At 39.4% G+C, this 20,000-nt stretch overlaps 2 protein-coding genes across 6 annotated transcripts in view; both read right to left on the reverse strand.

Annotated features, from left to right (window-relative positions):
* The window catches only part of LOC132848912 (alpha-actinin-3), a 33,260-nt gene extending 26,176 nt beyond the window's left edge, over positions 1-7,084 (reverse strand). Inside the window, exon 1 of the mRNA XM_060874997.1 lies at positions 6,749-7,084. Coding sequence (XP_060730980.1) covers positions 6,749-6,880 — 132 coding nt within the window. The 5' untranslated portion in view covers positions 6,881-7,084. The remainder of the gene's footprint in view (positions 1-6,748) is intronic.
* Positions 7,085-9,122: 2,038 nt separating this feature from the next.
* rbm14b (RNA binding motif protein 14b) overlaps positions 9,123-20,000 on the reverse strand; it is a 15,284-nt gene continuing 4,406 nt past the window's right edge. For 3 of the 5 annotated variants that reach the window (XM_060875000.1, XM_060875001.1, XM_060874998.1), the window contains 3 exons: positions 19,909-20,000; positions 15,809-16,832; positions 9,123-15,274 (listed from right to left, as the gene is read on the reverse strand). The exon at positions 19,909-20,000 is cut by the window's right edge and continues 261 nt beyond it. In XM_060875000.1, coding sequence (XP_060730983.1) covers positions 14,974-15,274; positions 15,809-16,832; positions 19,909-20,000 — 1,417 coding nt within the window. In that variant the 3' untranslated portion in view covers positions 9,123-14,973. The remainder of the gene's footprint in view (positions 15,275-15,808; positions 16,833-19,908) is intronic. The other 2 variants (XR_009648778.1, XM_060874999.1) reach the window with 2 other exon arrangements.

The following is a 20,000-nucleotide window of genomic DNA, read 5'->3' on the forward strand; positions in this document are numbered from 1 at the left end:
CCATTAAAAAAATCTGCCACCGTCAAAGCCCTAGTTATCATACACCAAGGAACAAGACGTTGTTGTTGTTTTGTACATTTCCACAGGAGGCCTACAGGAGTCACATCTCAGCAGAAGAGACATTCGGGACATGAGATATTCTTTTTTAAAGCTTGAATACACTGATGCCTTGTTGACGTCTCCGTCCCAGTCACATTACCTCAAATCAGCCAAACGATCTCAGGAGAATCACCATCCCTGATGGTTACCATGGAGACCACAGAACGGGTCTCTCTCTGTCTCAAACAGGAGTAACACTCTTCACACTGAGTGATGAGTATGTAAAGATTAAATCTGACACACGTCATGTGTTATATAAAGCTCATTTGGAACTCTCTTGTGGTGACATCCGGATGAATAAAAACAATGTGGGGAGATTTCCCCACGGGAATGGGGATGGGAATGAGCTGCTAATGTGGCCTCTAGGAGTGACTAAAATATTAGATCACCGTTCTCTTTCTACATACCTTTCTACATACACCATATGGATCACAACAGCTTAACCCATTAGGCACTGTTTTTAATTTGTCTTTATTTTATTTTTAGTTTAAAATTGAGTTTTATTCCATGGATTCAAAATTAATAAATAATTTCTGTAAAAACAACATAATTTTTTTTTAAATAATTACAATTATAAATAAATAAAAAAGAAAGCACATTATTTAACATCAAAGCAGCTGCTTCCAATCTGTTTGTATTCATTAAAAAATAATTTTAATAATAATAATAATATTATTACTATTATTATCTCAGTTTACTGTGGCATCATTTATCATAAGATCTATATTCTATCTCATACTGCCCAGTCTTAGTGGCTGCAGCTTTGTGAGATCTGAGAACAAGATAATTCATTGGTGTGAACGAGATAATTGAATGTGGCTTCTTTATAATAAGGTGAGAGACATTTTTTGTGCCTTAAACTGAGCACTTTACAGTAACCAGCAGAAGCTACAGGGGAAATAAAGCAGCTGTTTGTTTCTTCTAGTTAAAATAAAACCTCTAGAAAAGTTTATTATTCATAACCGAATGACATTCAATTTCACATTTTATTTGTCACATAGACAATCATACAGTACGACATGCAGTGAAATGCTTCTTACCACTGTCCTTTATATATATATATATATATATATATAATAAGAAGAAGTAGAAATAATATATGAAAATAAAGTGAAATTTAGATTATTTGGTAATGAGCCACACAGTAATGAGAAACAGGAAATAAATTGTTTAAATCTGGAGTAATGAATAAGAGTAATGTGTCTGAAATACAGTGATAGGTAATAGATTTTTTTTCTAGAACAAAAAATGTTTGTTTCGATTAAATCTGTTCAACATGTCATTCTTGGTGGAAAAACTCGACACTGTGATACTGTGACGCTTCGGAAATTGATGCAAGCAAACCGATCTCAGTAAAGACATGTGTGCAGTTGGGTAAAAATCTCTGCTCCATTTAATCGGATTTCAGTGCGAACAATAAAAAACTCTGCTCTGAATGTTATTTCTATACTGAAATATTACATGAAGGCATTTTCTGTGAAGCTGCTTTGACTGTGGTTTAAACCGCTATAGCACAATAAGTTTATTAGCATCACAGCACTTAGCTTCCCAAGATATTAACGTACATTCTCATGCAGACTCCCGGCTGCTGAACGTCTGATACGACCTGATACACCAGCTTAAGGCTTTGACCTGTGATCACAAAGCAAAACTGCACAAGTGCTAAAAGAGGGCAAAAATCCATGACCACACACACACACACACACACACATACACACATACACAGACACACACACACATAAAAAAAGTGACACACACGTAAGCCCTTTCCTGAGGCCTCAGTGCCCACCCCTGTAGTTTATAGCAGCTGCCCTAAAAGGCAACGACTTCTGGAATAGTAACTGATATTTGAGCTGATGTCTCTCTTTCTGTCTCCAATTTTTTTCCAGTCTCTCTCTCTCTCTCTCTCTCAATCAAGTAAGTATCAGGGATGCACGATGACATCAGTAACACATTGGTAACACATCAATACTGAATTGCCTCAAACAAATTAGCACCAGCTGACACGGACATGGCCACACACACACACACACACACACACACACACACACACAGTCACATTTTTTCAGCACAACTTCCCACTAATATCTGGGCTGGGTTTAACAATTGCACACACACACACACACCCCTAGCATGAAGGTCCTCACATTCAGTAATATCACATCCTCTCTGCTTTTTAAATTATTATTATTATCATCATTATCATTATCATTATCATTATTATTATTATTATTATTATTATTATTATTATTATTATTATAGATATATAAACCGACAGAAGTGATTGAGTCAACATAACCTTTAACCGTCTGGAGATGAAGTGTTCAAGACTTTATGACCTGCTCTCATTAATGCACAAAAAATGAAACTGTTCTGATCTGAATAACCAGACAACAAGTGATGGAGCACCAAATAATCCAAACAGCACAGAAACATAACCAAGGACAAGTGTTGTTCTGCAGTAAAATCACCAGAGCTAATTAACATAAAAGAAGCCTTGCATGTGTAAAACACAGAGTATAAGCAGCCTCTTAAGTATCAAAGAAAGACACAGCAAGTCATTGAACTATTTGCTAAGGCTCCAGAGACCAGCGAGGTATCAAACCCCTGGGTGAGCGAGAGGAGCGCAGCAGAGGCGCAATATCGGATATCGCTGTGAGAGAGGTGGAAAATAGCGGCAGTGATATGGTGTATGCTGCTATGACAGAAGGGAAACTGATATATAGTCTACATTCTATATGAGTGTGTTCCTGTCTGCTATTACAGCTCGCAGTCAGTCACACAAAGGTGAACATGTCACAAGGTCGTCCCTTTAATCAAGTAAAAAATGAAGTAAAGTTGAACGCTGGAGCAGTGACACTAACCTGTGACTAGCATCTCCAGCACAATCAATCAATCAATCAATCAACCAATGAATAAATAAATTTAAAAAAATAAGAACGAAAAAATAAATAAATAAATAAATAAATAAATAAATAAAGTTAATTTAATTTTTTTTTTAAATCTGTTTTATATAGAATTATTTTCAAGTATATTTAAGCAACTTACAAAACAACAAAAAAAGAATTAATATAGTTTATATATATATATATATATATATATATATATATATGAGATGATATCATATATAACTAACTAACTAACTAAAATCTAGAAAGAAAGAAAGAAAGAAAGAAAGAAAGAAAGAAAGAAAGAAAGAAAGAAAGAAAGAAAGAAAGAATGTAAAAGATTTGATGGATCTGGGATGATATTAAAATCTTAAAGTATAGATAGATAGATAGATAGATAGATAGATAGAGAGTATAGAAACATGAATTAATCATTGTAAGTATTAATAATATTATTAACCAGCTCTAATGATGTCAGGTGTTAGCCGTGTGTAATTACTGCACATTGTGTCACACAGTCTGTGTATCGCATGTTTGTTCTGTTCTATAATATATTTACTTTATGCTCGGGATATTATCAAAATGCATGTAAGAAATGCAAAAAGAAAAACGATCCGTATTTCATCCGTCTGTCGCATTCTTTTTCTTTCATGGAACATTTTTGAAATATTACAGAACTTTGCTAGTAGTAGACGTCATAGCTGCTGTATATCGCACGACATCCTGAACTAGAATGTGCATGAAATGATTATCTGAGTACACACACACACACACACACACACACACGGATCTAAGCGTGTCACACAATATGGTAATGGAGCATGCCTGTCGAGTCTTTATATGAAATCAGTCTTTTCATGTGCACGCTGTACACATACCAGTAATCAGTGGAAATATTGTAACTTTACTCAGCCAGGAACATTGGATGTGAACCTTTCCAGCGTCATACACTTGGCACTGAAGGAAAGATCCCTTGTGTGTACACCCTTAAACACTCTAATAAGGAGCCCGGTGTGAGCTTTCCTTAATCGACAGACATTTACAGTTAAAACAAGATTAGACTGACATGTGGGTACTGCGACCTTTAACACGTCGACTCCTCGCTGACGCTATAATAAAATCAGATGCAAGTCATTACATCCAGTTTCCTCAAAGTCTCTGATATCTAAATGTATCGTTTTTATGTATGTGTTTCTGTCTCTGATTCTGACACTGACTCCAAACCAGTGGCTCTGTGTATGGTCTATAGAGTAGACATTACGCATCCCAACACAAGGCTCATTATTTAGGGGTTAATCCTGTTCTCAGGGCTCACTTCTGTGCTCATAGAGATACAGGAGACCGGCGGCTATTTAAAGGCCAGGACACGAGAATTGGAGCTCAAAATTTACAAGTCGACAGCAGGCCTGCGCTGAGAAAAGTCACGGCTATTTTCTGCAGCCTGTGAAGTGCTCCATGATGAAGACGTGAAGAAGAAGCATCAGGGTTTGTGGAATAACAGCCAGAATCCTTAAAATCATCATTATTCTTCTACTCTAGCGTGTGTGTGTGTGTGTGTGTGTGTGTGTGTGTGTGTGTGTGTTGAAATGTGTCAGTAGGGGTAAGAACAGGTGCAAATGCCCCCCTTTCATATTCATTTCACCACAAAATGATGCCCTTTCTATATTCATATCATGATATCAGCTCCTGAAGTTGCTCTCCACATAGCTAAGAGTGTGTGGGGAAGGAGAGACTTTACAGTTCTGCAGGACATGCTAATGTGGCTAATTCCTTAGAACAGAAACCTATACGACGGTCAGCTTAAGTCTGTGTAAGTCTGGGTCTTTGTATTCATTTTCTTAAAAAAAAAAGAAAAGAAAACACCACCTCATCATTAATATAATAACGATATCAGTCAGGAAAGAGTGATAAAGAGAGAACGACAGCCTTGAGGATGGTGAGAACGGAGGAGAGATATTAGAGGAGGAGCAGATTATTTTTAGGACATGTTTATTCGTAGAGTGTAATGAAGCCTTGGACTTCTCCAAGCCTCTTACTCTGAGAACAGCCATCTGTCCAGATCTTTCACCTCTGACATCCCTATTTAGAGTTATGTGTGTGTGTGTGTGTGTGTGTGTGTGTGTGTGTGTGTGTGTGACAGACAGTTTATCAGAATTAGCATCATTATTATCTTTGCATTGGTGAAACACTAAAAACAAATGTTGCAGTAAGATTTTACCTCCTGACAGATTAAATGGAAACAAATAGCAGACATTTGGTCCAGAAAAACACCCAAAAGCGGTTTCTCCTTGAGTCTTGAGTCTTTATCACTTTTAGCAGCGTTCAGCATTCACACTATGAACATTTCTACACGTTAGATTACAAACATCTATATGAAGGTGTCCTTTCATTGTACACTTTATACAACTTGTAAGTGATTGACTGGTTTATGGAAGGAAAATGTGTGTGTTACTAGCAGACTAATGCAATAACACACTAGTACACTGTACTAATTGTCTGCTTACTTTCTGAACAGACACAGTGTATATGTTATAAATCTGTATAAACATGCATGTTTATAGGCCAGGTAATAAATGTCACTCGTTTCTATTTCTGGGAGACACAAACTTGGGCACCTGATGCCATAAACCTGTGCTTTGCTCAGTATGAACATGCTGATGTCACTCTGTGGCATCTGTGACACTCTGTTAAACAGCTCCTGTGGGACTCAACCCTGCGTCCCACCTGATGATTACCAAGGCTACGTTGCCAGAGTATACAGATTATATACAACCTCTTTCTTCCAATGATCGTTTAAATGAACACTCACTGACTCTATTGTTAACGTATGAGACTTTTAAATGATATCTCATTTGTCTGTGAATATCATAAACCTCTAATCATACAGTGTGTTTCTTAAGGTTTCAACACACATCTCATTTCAGCACTTTTTGCAGACCAGTATAAATGTACAACCCTGCGTATTATTGAGGCTTTAAAAGTTAATGAAGGATCCCGAGGGTTGGATATTTTTAGGTGCATGGTTCATAAGGTGCAGGGTGAGGGTGGGGTGCACACTGCAAGACAACACTGAGAATGCTGCAATTCCAACAGCAGAGACTCACAAAAGATTCACAAAAGAATCGGTTCTTTTTGAACGACTCCTAATTGAATCATTCATTGAATCGACTCCTATGATTTTACAATCAAAGCTAGCTGTTAGGTGCATTTGTTTATTTTAATTCTGTGCTTTGTTTATAGTTAAAATTTTGAGTCATAAAAAAGGCGTTTGAACTGCAAAACATTTGTAGACGCTCATTTTACAGATTTACAGACTCAAGGGCTTTTTTTTTTTTCCTTTTACTATTTGGTTCATAAATATTTTTACAGTCCTGTGATAATGCATAACATGTAGAGTTATAAGCCCTCAGATAATGCAATGCCAGGGAAAGGTGACTAAATAAACGTGCATGCGAAGTGACTGTTCATTTTTAATTAGTGAATCAATTGAATCGAATCCCACACACTTTGATTCAGAATAGATTCAGTGGGATGGTCATTTTGGCAATCACAAGTTTTACAGTCTCTGGAATGAAGTGAACAGCTGTGAGGGCCAAACGGGCCACATATATACCACACTAAGTTTATTTTGCTTTACATTTTACTATATAAAATCCTGAAAGCTGCTTTATTTATAGAAATGCTTTGTGCGCGTGAGGGTCCCAGGCAAACTGGGCTGCTGCTGTTGTTGTTGTTGTTTATGTTTATGTTTATAGACCTACCTTCCTCTGCTGTTTCTCCCAGGCAGGGTCCAGCAGCAGGTCCCTGTCCCAGTCCTCCTCCTGAATCATGTATTCATTCGTCGTCACCGTGTACGTGGTGTTGTATTGCACTTGCGTCTCGACAGCTGTCATTTTGCAGGGTTTCTGATATCCCTCTATAAAAAACTTTTATTTACTTTTTTTTTGTAAACAAAAAAAAAACAACAACAAAATTCTCAACCTTTCCGTGTCAGGACTGAGACCAAGGAGGTGAGGGCCAGACTCCACTTTGTCTGGAGTTGCGTGAGTGGAGGTGCGGGACACGTCTGTCCAGTGCTCCTGTCCTGGTCAAAAGCATCACACGTGACCGCTCCCTAATAAATAACAGCGCCCCGCGACATCAGCACCCCAAATGGTCATGTAGGCGGAGCTAAACACTAATGCACCAATCAGCGCGCGGTTAATTTAACGATGCGGAACGAGACACACGGACACGCCCAAAAGAAGCGGCCCCGCCCACCCGAGAACACCTGTTGCCCTTGGAATGGCCAGAAGCGAGAGCCGGTTAAGGCGCTGCTTTAAGGTCAGTTCACACAACAGGCGTGAATAGAAACGTGTGTGAAGTCACTGATTCCAGATCTGCTCTTAGAGGATGTGTAACCAGAACCTCCTGGATTCCCAATGCTGCAGATACCTCAGGTTGTTTTACCATTAGTTAACTCTTAATGTGTCTGATACTAAGAAAAAAGTATTATTATTATTATTAGTAGTAGTAGTAGTAGTATTAATAATAATAATAATAATAATAATAATAATACGTAGCACCGTAGCACTTAACCTACTCAAAGGACAGGCACGAAGCAGGGAACACCCTGGACATGGCAGGGAATCAGTTTACAACGCATATGTTTGGACTGGGGGAAGTTCATCAGAGGTCATGCTAGAACAAGTCTTAGTTCCAGTGAAGGGAAATCGTACATCCGTACATACAAAGACATTGTAGACAATTGTCTGCTTCCACCTTTGTGGAAAAAGTTTGGAGAAGGAGCAAATATAGGCGTGATGGTCAGATGGTCAGGTGTTCACGTTTCTAAAAGACCAATGTCGTTATATTTTGAATCACTTACTGGAACAACAACAGGCAAGCATTTAGTGAGCTACTATATTTAATGACACTATAACATTTATTTATAAAATTTTAAACCTACCCTGAAAGTTACCGTTAAAACTACAGGCCTCGGCCACCCCAACAAGGGAAGCACTTCGGTTCTTTGAAGGCAAACACAGAGAGAAAGTGGAGGAGCTTCATCCCACAGGCCATCAGGGCCATCAACCAGGACAACACCTAGAGTTATGACTTTTTCTGGACTTATGTCACAACACATTACCTTAGTGAACATAACTACATTTCAGTCTGCAGTTGTACTACACTGCACATTTATAGCAACACTATAGCAAATCATTTTAGACTAATACTCATTACATCAATACCAAGACAGCACAGTATTCAGATATTACTTCTCTTTATTTTAGCTATTTATTTCTATTGCAAACCCCACTGAATCTTCACATATTTTATTTTATGTATTTTTTTTTTTTTTTTCGATTTTCTTTTCTACTATTAATTTCATTCTTTGGCTTTTTTGGGCAGTTCACGCTCATGTCATATTGAATTTGAGGCCTTTAAAATAAAAAAATATTTGCTATTTGATGAGCCCCCCCATTATTTTGAAGTTTGGATCAATGCATTTGGAAAGATATTTTTATAGGAAAAAATTTTATTTATTTAATAGAGCAAAGGAAATATAAATATTGAGTAATTTAATGAAGCAAAAACAAATATAAAACCTATATTTATTTGTATAGCACTTAACAATTCACATTGTCTCAAATCCACTTTACTAAGTATAGAAACAGAATACTTATTATATAATCATTAAATGTGATTGAATATGTTCATGAGAAACCTGCCTAATATTCTCGGAGGATACGGATATTCTAACCAAATGTGTTGAAACCGAGTGAAATTAAGAAAAATCAGAGTATATTATTTACTCTGTGTATCAGCCCTAAACATTAATTCATTATACGTGGAAACAAACAACTGTCATTTCTGTACTAAATTGCAAGACACCATGTAGTTGCTTATTGTCAACATCTTATAGCTTTGTGAACTGTCTGTGTCTTCTAAAAAAGGTACAAAAGACCCTGTAATTTTTTTTCTGAGAAATTCAGGTTTTTAAAACAAAATTCTTAAATATAAAGTGGATTTAGATCACCAAGTGTGACAACGAAACAAAATGATGTAGTCTGTTAACGCACCGTTGGTTGCGGTCATTCGACAGCGACACAAGAGACTTTAGAGGTAAAAAAAAAAAAAAACAATGTGCAAAAGTTCTCATATAGGACTACTTTATTTTAGGTTTGCATGCAACAACAAATTGTGTGCATAAGCTGATGAACAGTAATTACATTTATCCAGTCACCAAGTTTGTGCAGTTAACATTATTATAGAACATGCATTTAACCCACCATCTCCAAAGCGCTATCATTACGGCCAAATACACATCCTAACCCCGCGACAAAACTGCTGTTTATTGTCACAAAAAAGCTCATGTTTGTAAAGAAGATGAATTGTTAGGGGGGAAAATTAAAAAAAAAAAAAAATTGTTATAGCAATGGCTAAAGTAAAGGCAACTACAGGTAGTGCTGTGTGATTATGTGCACACCAAGAGTAAAAGGAGAAAAGTAGAGGGCAGCTGTTTGAGCTGTTAGAGAACGTCGAGGAAAGTGTTTCTGGTATAGTGTGTAGGAAACATGAAGCTTGCCATCAGAGGTCAGTGTTAACTCACTAAAGCTCCACATTCTAGAAGTGCTCAATAAAAGCATTTCTGTCTTTCTCAGAATGCCCAAATCTCCCGGCATGCCGAGTGAGATGTATTGTGCGAGACACTCCATTATATGCTACAGAATACTCACCTTTATTTTCTTCTTTGCACACTCTTATGAGAAGCGGGTTTCTCAATGGGATCTTTAGATAAGATGAAGCTTGTAGGTTTCTTAAAAGTTTGTACTTGAAATGTTATGTAAAAGGGAAACCCGTGTGTATAGAGCCACGTATAGAACTTTAAAGTGACAATCCAAAAGCGTGTTAGTTCAACCGGCAAACTGTGGTCCAGATGTCAAAGTACATCAGAGGCCTGAACAATTAAGAAAGCTGTAGCATTACTTACTAATCTATGGAGGGGGTAACTATTAACAATGGTAACTGCTTATCCTGACCTTTGTATTTAAGGCATTTTAAGGCATGTAGCTGGATGGTTACAAATCTGGGTTGAGTGCCACTGATTTTGCCCTGTTTAAAATGAACAAATTTTCTGTATGTCCTTTCTCTAGTGGTAAGCAGAAACGGAGTCTGTTTTCCCAGCGTTCCAAATGCCATAACATAGCACAAGAACATGTTTGTCGAATGCATGACCGAGATCATCGCAGCCCCTAAATCGAATTTGACCTACAGATGGGTTATTTTTATGAAGGTTTTGGGTGCAAAAGGTGCTTTTGCACTGGAATTCCAATCATAGAACAAAAGGAAAAGGTTCTAAATGTTTTATGGCTAAATTCACATTATCAATTTGAAGTGAAACAAATCATATTTTCTGCCTTAATGTTTTTTTTTTCCCCAGAACGGTATAAAGATTAAAAAGAGAAAAAAAATACAATTTTAACGAACCTCCTTCATATGTAATGCTAGACTGGCTGTATATCGTGTCAGTGTGACAATAAGAACAATCAGTTGTGATCATATAGTGGACATATAGGAAAATTGGCCATTTACACGAAATTTGGGTAAACAATTCATTTGAACCCGGATCTTACCAAAACCACAATGCAATAATAAATTAAAGACCAAAGAAACACAAGATTTGTGCAAGCAAGCTGTTTCAGGTGGCAGGTAGCCAACAGGACCTGTTCAATTTGGAAATCTAAATTTTAGACACTAGGACTTTTAAACATGCAAAGAACCCTTGAGAAACCCATTTTTCTAAGAGTTCTATGAAACACCACTATAGACAGGGCTAGAATCTGGTCAAAAGGTCAGTCATTTTAATTTTGAGACGTCCTCCGCAGTGTCGGCTGAAAACGCAAACAAAACTTGATGCACAAAGTTACAACACTTTAAAGGAGTTTAGAGGAAGCGGGTTCACGGTAAGCACATCCTCACACAAATGACATCTGTACAAGTGTCAACCAAATTTACTAATCTTCAAGTCAGTATTCACCAGACGTCCCATTCACGTCCTTTATATGTGCTCATCAATAAAGTCAACATCTGGTGTATACCTGGAGTTGAAATTACTTGAAGACAGTTAATGACACCTGGGGAGGGAAATCTGATCTAAAGGGAGTGCCTTTGTTTCAGTTTTACCCATAAAAGGAAGACCTGACTTACCTAATTCATGTCTATTGGATTGGATTAGGGTCTTCTGGAACAAAATCTGATACTAAAACACCCTCTAGGGGTGAAGGGTGGCTTTCAACTGTCAATATGTAATTAGAGGATTTAAACCAAGAGCCCTAAAACAGGGCGTTAAAGTGATTTTCCACCCATAAATCTCAGAATCATAAATTAGAGCTCTAGACAAAAAAAAAAAAAAATAATAAAAAAAAATAGGTGGTGAGTGACACATGAAGTTCCTGCTCATGGAGCATTAAAAGGCAGAGTTCACATTGAAAGGCTTTTTTTTTTTTTTACATTCATGACCTAACAGACATTTGGCTCATGATATGGCCTCCTGTTTCTCTGATAAACATGACCTACTTATAGATTAAGGGTCCAATTAGTTTAGTCCCCTTAAAGCAGGGGTGTCAAACGTTATCAGCAAAGAGATGGTGTGTCTGCAGGGTTTTCACTCCTAACAAGCAGAAGCCAGAGGTTATTCCTTTTGTTTATTCACTGATCCTTGCCTAGATTCAACTATCTGGTGTGGCTCCTGCTTGGCTGGATTAAAATCCTGTAGCCACACTGGTCCAGTTATAACCTCTGGCCATGGAAGGCTGGGGGATCACACTTGTGATCTCTTGTAGGGAGGCAAAACCTTATAGTTTTTGTCTGAAGCTCTAGTTACAGAGTCTGATGTCGCATTTAGGGTGAACTATCAGTTTAATTGCCTGACAATGCCATGTCATGTCCAGCAAAGGGGAAGTTTCAGGGGTGTGTTCAGGCAGTTAGGCAGCAAGTGCGTAACACCGAACAAACTCGAGAGCCGGGTTTTGGAAGGCGACGAGGACGGCGGCAAGCTGTGTGTGTACGGCGGACAAACTCCAGGAAGGTCTGGGGGTAGGTAGGGGGCCGAGTGGAAAAAAGGGAGGGTGTAAAGGAAGAATTGGGGGGGCAAGCGAGATCGGCGATATACTAAGTAGGACTCTTGAGCAAAGTCCACATCTGCCAAGCCTCGTGATGCTGAACAGACTAACACCCAAGCACACTTCACTATAGCAATAGCTTCAACCAGTCACTCGACCACTTCTCTCTCTCTCTCTCACACACACTTACTCGTCAGCTAGAACCTTTAACATTCACCCAGTCTTCATTGCACTACCACATTCACCCTTCACTCGCAGCAACATGAATATCAGCCCAACAGAAGCAGCAGCAAACTGTTAGCCCCTGCTGTCACTCAAGCTGCGAAGCAAAACCTGTCAGTGTTTTCTTTCAGCAAAATATTGTGGCAAACTCGGGCCCATGGAGGATCCCCATTGGCTGTGGTGATGCTGACAGAGGAGTGGAGACTAGAGGGGGAAGTGGGGTAGTGGGGGAGAAGAGCAGGTGTTCGGTACAGGCGCAGGCGCTATCAGGTGGACGAGAGGTAGAGGGTGGGGCGAAGCACAGTGCTTTTTACCTGCATGAAGACAGAGAGAGCTTCCTGTACATTGCGCGGTGCTAACTGTCCTCACCCCACCAACGGCGTCCACAGTTCCTTTGGGGGACCTAGTTCAATTGGGACAGTGGAGTCAGAAAGTTTCGATTTTGGGATTTGGAATTTGAAGAAGGAAAAAAATGAAAATAAAATGTAACATGCACAACATCCAACACATCACAGAAACCAAAGCGTCAGCTAAACAACTCTCAAGACCCTCTCGAGTACCCCGTCACGTACACAGTCTCTGAGAGCCATTGCACAATATTTAAGTTGTACACACAAAGCTTCACCACATCTCCAAACCAGTGCTGTACTCCCGAAAAGCAAATAAACATCGGCCAGTGTAGCAAACTCGCATTGTGGAGGTTTTAGGAGGGTGGCGTTGAGTAGATATCTAGTCAAAGGGTGCAGCATTGTGTAGTGCAGCTCCTTTGGGGCTGGTAAAAGCTAAGGGGACAGAGCGAGGGTCACCCCCAACTTACCCCATCCACAGAAACCAAGAGGGACAGGGGGCAGTCTCTAGTCCTTTCACTTCTTCTCAAGGCTCCCATTCATTTGAGTCTGGTCATTTCACAGAAGAAAAACAATTATAAAACATCAACAAAAAGAAAAATACTAAAACAAAACAGAAAAACTTTTCTCCCTTTACTTTCATAAGGATCAAACATTTTTATTATATACTTGGTTACACTATTTGTTTTTTCTCTAAAGCCCATGCATAGACCCTTAGATTTCCATAGTATTTGTACATACAAACTACACAAATGAAGACATTTTCTCAGACATTCCCAATAACACTCGTCTCTTCATTGTGTAGGTACGTGTAAAGAAGATGATGATGGCACACTGTTAAAGACAGATGCAAAGGAAGATGGAGAGAGATGGAAAATGGATGAGGGGCAGTCTAGTGATATTGTACAGCAAATGGGAAAGAAGACTGAAAGAAACTGATCTCCCATTTCTTTTAATCCCACACCACAAATAGCACTCTCATTGTGCTGGCTTCCATCTAGATTCACATTTTAAGACTACAATCAAAAAATTAGCACACTTTTATACATTTCTCTAATAAGGCAAAAGAATAATAAGCCACTAAGTTTTAAAAAAAAAGAGATTTTGGCTATAAACATGTTCATTCGATAAAAAGCTACTTCTCATTCATGGCTGTAAACAAAGATTATGACGATTTTTTTTTTTAGTCCCATTTAGTACATTTCATAAAAAAAAAATAAAAATAAAAAAAAAAACAGGATAATCATCCAGAAGATACTTCCAAAATGCTTCTACAATGCAAAATGGCAGTTAATTCAATGAACGAAGGTCCGATTAGCCTAAAAAAGCTGAAGGACCGATCCCAGCTAATGGCACATCTAGCCATGTTATAGTTCCCAAATTCGTTTTTTTTTTCCTCCCTGTTTTTTTTCCCCCCTGTACTGATTGGTGTAGCTACATTAAAACAAATAAAAGCAGAGAGGATTCACAGTGTCTTTCAGCTTTCAGGATGGGTGACATGGGATGGGGAGGAGTGATGCACATCATCACTGATCGTTTACTTTTTTTTTTTTTTTTTTTTCTCTCTCAGGACGTGAAGGCCGTGTGTATGCATTGTGGTAGAAGATCAAGGCAGTTTCCCTAAAAGCATGTGTGTGTTGATCCATGTGTGTGCCTGTCATTCTGTCATTGCAACCAACGCAACTGACAACAACACACATACACTGTCTCGAAGACACAAAAGGACAAACACACACACATATAGGTAAAAACAATGCCAAACCCTGGTCCTGGTCCTGGACTTCACACACCTCGGGAGGTAAACATACATTCATTAAAATGTATTGACATCTAATTAATACGTGTTTATATATTCATGTACAGACATATACGTAAACTGGTTCATAGTTCCTCTAATTATTTCAAGCAAATCTTAAAAATCTCAAGTACAGGATCATTCATAGTCTATTATATAGATATAAAAAAAAATGTTTTTTAAAAAAATCCACACACAAAACATCACATGGCTAATAGTTTAGCCTACACCTTAAAGCTGTCTACAGGTTTAAGGCTTGAGATTTTAAATGTTACGTTTTAGGTTGTGTTTGAATAAAAGTGTGCACTTTCCCTTTCCTAAGCCTGACTCGCTACACCGGGTGTGTGATCAGGACCAAGGTCAGATATTCCAGTCTTTAAAAGCCAAGGCACCCAGACAAACACTCACACACACACACACACACACACACAAGCACAAGCACAGAGACATACTCTGTGCACACACAGTCATAGACATGGCGCGAGGACAGAAGGGGGGACAGTGGGAAGAAGTGCACACTATCGGAAGGGCGTTTCGGGAGGGTGCAGGGCGAGTTCGGAGCGGCGCAGGATGGGCTCCTTGCGCGACGGCGGAATCGGCGGCGGCTCATACACGCGGGATGTTGCCATGGCGATGGCGGCAGCGGCAGGCACGGGGGCGGCGGGCAGCACTGGCCTGAGTGGGTCGAGTGCAGCAGGTACAGACAGCGTGGGGATGGCAGATACTGCTGCCAGTGGGCTCGGGGCTGGATAATGAACTGTGGAGTACTGTGGGTACTGGGCAAGCTGCTGGTATTGTTGATAGTACTCTGCATAGTACCTAAAAGACAATGGAGAAAAGACACACACCATACACAAATGGTAAATCTGTACCACACATATACACAAATACAGAGTCACAGTCCTCATTTTGTGTTTTGTTTCTTATAGAATGTACATCATGTTATGCCAGACTGTATATTCAAACACTACATTTGCAGGACCTGCCTGCAACAGAATAAATGTATTTCAAAGGCAATCATTTACTAGCTATCTTTTGTTTTAAGTTTGCAGTTTTTAAATGCAGATTTAGGGAATTTGTAGCTTAAACTTGCTGTTTTAAGATTTTTAATTTTTTTGGCAACATTCAGCACCAAAGCATTACTATCATTTCCTTGATTCATGCCTATATTTAATTGTTTCAGTTGGAGACAGTGAAGACTTGCTTATCATTTAATTGCAATTTGTTCCCAATGTACTACTCAATGTACTACAGTGATGTTGCCTGTTAAAGGCAATAATGATTAGTATACTGGTTTTTACTGTTTGGTTTATTTACCAGAGGTTTTTCCTGATACCTGTCAGGTAAACCCACCTGGCAACAGCATCCTCTTCCTGGGCTGCGGCCTCTTCCCGGCCCGCAGGAGTAGGCAACAGTGCTCGGCGCTTTCCCCTCTGGTACATAAAGGGCTTCATTACTGGGTCAGGCAGCAGTGGTGCTGATCTTCTGAGCGGGCTCCTGTCTCTTTCCCCAGACTTTGCGGTAGCTGGCTGCTGCTCTGCTAGCACCTGCTGTCCCTGTGCAAAGTACTGAGCCCTTGCTGCTTCAAAGATGGCTGTTGGGTCAGCCGCTCCCAAGGCGCTGTAAGCTGGGTTAGCTGTGTATATGGCTGAAGCTACCGTGTAGGCTGGGTTAACAGCAGCGGCAGCAGCGGCTGCAGGTACTTCCATGCTAGGTGCTGCAGCTAAAAACACAGGGTTGGCCATTGCAGGGGTGTAAACCTGTGGTCCGTAGGCAGCGGCGGCAGCGGCAGCAGCTGCAACACTTCCGCTTGTCATCTGGCCATAAAGAGCATGGTTTAGAGAGCCATACATCTGTGTGGCAGCCGAAGTGTTAAGAGCTTGATTAGCCATTGTGCCTCCATAGAGCTGGTTAGCAACTGTTCCGTAAACTTGGTTAGCTAGCGCGCCATATACGGCAGGTGCAACAGTGGCTGCTCCTTCCGCTCTTGCTCCAGCAGCAGTCAGGCCAGTCAAGGCAGCATAGGTGGGGTCGAAGGTTGTTGTGTTGTAGACCGAGTTGTGGACGCTCTGTTGTACCTGAAGTGGAAGTCCTGCAGCAGCAGCGGCAGCAGCTGCTAGCACTGCCGCCTGACTCTGGTACTGCTCCAAAGCAGGCTTCCCACTGGGACACTCACCAGCATAGTGACCCTGTTTACCGCAACTAACGCAAGGGATCTTTCCGGTGGGTGTCTGCTTGCTAGGTTGGACTTTAGACAACTCCACAGAGAGTGGACGTCCCTTGAATGAGGTCCCGTGTAAGGCTTCAATAGCTTGTAGTGCATCCTCCTTGTTCTCCATGTGCACAAAAGCATAGCCTGTGGAAGAAGAGTGCCAAGCTGTAATTGAGTAAAAGGGGGGAATAATTAAATTTGTACACAGGGGCAACTAACCCAAGGGGGTACTCTGAATTTCTTTCACATGAGTTCACATAGTAAATGTAAGATGATTAGACCAGAAGTCAGTTTCCTGGACACCCTACAATAAAGCCTACACTCTTGACCATTGATACTAAACTCATATGAGGTACTGCTCCAAAATGCTCTTTAGACGTATTTCATAAAATGTACAACAGATGCTAAACAAAGATACTGACCCCAGTTATTTTTCTGTTAACCTTTGTAGATCCTCCTTCATATTCAGAACAAATACAGTATGCATTAACGTTTCTGCTCATCTTTCTGAAGTCCAGGAGCAAACCAGGGCTTAGACTCGAGCATCTGGGACCAAGTAAACATGCTCTCATTTTTACTCTTTGTTTAAGGCTTTAAAAAGGATCCATATTCTGGTATGCTTATGAGACATACCAAGCAATTTGCCGAGATTTTTTATTTTTATTTTAAAAACTGATCGTGTTCATGCAGTAGTAGACAGAATACCAGGAGAATTTTCGAGGACTGTTACCGTTTACCATAGTTACGCAAACTGGCAAAGCAAATAACTATCTGCCATAAAAGAAAGCCTAAATGCAGATAGCTAAAATATATATAAACATTACATAAACTTAAATAGACTTTTCATTCCAGTTAATTTTATGAGACAAACTACAATCTACACCAGTTCTTCTTTGAATGGATGGATAGCAGTGTCTTAGTAGCAGCAACACAGGTTGAAACTTCAAAACTTGTAGCTAAATATCCAGGTTAGCTAGCTAAACGCATCATTAAACATTAAAATAAGAAACGTCAATGGTCCTGTGTTTCTCTATAGGATTTCCTCCAATGCCACTGGGAACATTTAAACGTGGATTTTAGAGTTTGAAGATAGAACTGAAATTTTCTGGAATTCTGTTATAAACATCTAGGTCACAAAAAAAAAAAAAACGCACCATTTTCCTAGTTCCAATTTTTTTTTTAGTTCCAGAAGATTAGCCAAAACAAATCCAAGAAATCTCAAAATTAAACTTAACTGCTTTAACAAGGTTGATGTTAGGATGAAGGCTGAGGTCTTCCTGGAAATAGCAACAACTGAGAAAAGCCCAAAAAAAACGTGGAAATTCCCTTTAGGAAAACTAACTGCTGATAAAAGTTCAAACAGTAGCAGTCATTTTTCTTATACTGTAGCATTTACATAAGCTTTATAAACAATTGTACCTGCTTGTACCTTGATCATTCATTGTGATTAATCTTTCAGTCATAACCAGATAAAGATGCTAATGCATACACCAAACTCAACTACACAATATGTTTTGGTAATTGCTTGCATTGGACACCTGTGTGTATTTTCAGACAATTGGCTGCTCATGTTACATTCAGTGCTTTTTTTTTTCTTAAGGAGAAGCCCTTTGTCAAGCATTGGTATTTGTTAGACAAAAAAAATGGACACATCTGAGGAACCAGCTCAAAAACAGCTTTTCCCCTTGGTTTCAAAGCCAAAAAACTATTTTAAATTCTAATTTGTAATTCTATTTGAAGTTTTTCGTTATTGTTATGACTTATGAAATGCATCTCAATGCATCCTTAGAATAATCTGGAAGATCCAGAAAATACAAGACAGAACCTAGGTAGATCTGAAGCATTTACATTTACAGCATTTAGCAGACGCCCTTATATCCAGAGCGACTTACATTCTCTCACTTTTATGCAACTGAGCAATTGAGGGTTAAGGGCCTTGCTCAGGGGCCCAGCAGTGGCAGCTGGGTGGATGCAGGAATCGAACTCACAAACTTCCGATTGGTAGCCCAACACCTTAACCACTAGGCTACCACATCCCCACATGAAGCCTACAGGAGAGGTTTTTAAAATTCAAGCACTAAACACAACAGGTAAAACGGTTAGTGTCTGTATTCAGTAATGGTCAAGAATACAATTTGATGCAAGATCCAAGGTTAGTTTGTTTAGTCAGTTGCAGATCTTGTGTTATGTGGTACAAAATCATTGAGAATGTGCATGGGTAAAGCCCCACACAACCACAAGATACATGCAGCGGCCCTGTTGAATTTCGACAATTAAACGAGTTAAAGCAAGAATAATCAAGGTATAAGTATCGCAGCTAGCTCAGAATGCTAAAAGATTTTTTATCTTTTTTTTTTTCTTTGATGTAGATTTGCTAACTCAAATTTGTGGTGTCACACTAGACTTGCTCCATTTATTTGTGTCTGAAAGCTCTGTGTAGTTTTTTGCCTCATGCCGTTCTCTGTGATTTAGGTTTGTGATCAAACCACTGGAGGTATATTTGGTTTTGCTACTGCCGAGCCTAATAAGAAAGTCAGTTTTTATTTGCAATAAGCACAACAACGGACTGTTCGTTTATCCAACCTTCTCCAGGTTTCTCCCCTGACCACTACGAATATAGCACCATCTCTTCCATATTTGATCATATGTCTCCTGAAGACTCATTCCATCAAAAAGCTTGCATCCAAACTACCTCGAATTCCCCCAGGACAGTGTTGCTTTTCTCAGCTTCTTTCTGTTTCTCTGTACTGTTAAACAAAAAGCTATATGCTAAGCTAATAATGACTTTTTTTCTCTTACTGAACCAATCACCTTCCCTGATCTTATCTCTAGATCTAACGAACCTTCCTGCATGCTTGATCTTGCCCTTGCTCATCGCCTCAAGACGTGTTGCTCAGTCACCCTTCCATCATCTCATTATCACCTTGTGTATTTCAGGGTGTCACAAATTCTCTTTAAACAGTATTAGCCACTCCCACTCCTTGAGCTTGCTCTTGTCTTACTGAACAACCCTCCACTCACGTCTGACTCTGGGGCCATCTATAAGCCTTCAATGTTGTAAATTTCCTGCCTTTCAGGTTTTGGAACTACAGACTTGCTTGGTTCAAATCTTCCATCTTCACCCATACTCTATTCACACTAATCACTGACCACTGGTTTCTTCCTGCATCCAATACAAACTACTAATTATCATTATGATATTTCAATGTGAAACTTTGTTTATTTAAAAACAGTTCCTTACCTTTAACCTTGTCACACTCCAAGACCTTTCCAAAAGTCTGAAAAAGTTCTTTCAGGTCTTCTGTGGTACACATTCCACTGAGATTTCCCACA

The sequence above is a fragment of the Tachysurus vachellii genome, chromosome 7, assembly GCF_030014155.1.
Source record: "Tachysurus vachellii isolate PV-2020 chromosome 7, HZAU_Pvac_v1, whole genome shotgun sequence".
Taxonomy (NCBI): Eukaryota; Metazoa; Chordata; class Actinopteri; order Siluriformes; family Bagridae; genus Tachysurus; species Tachysurus vachellii.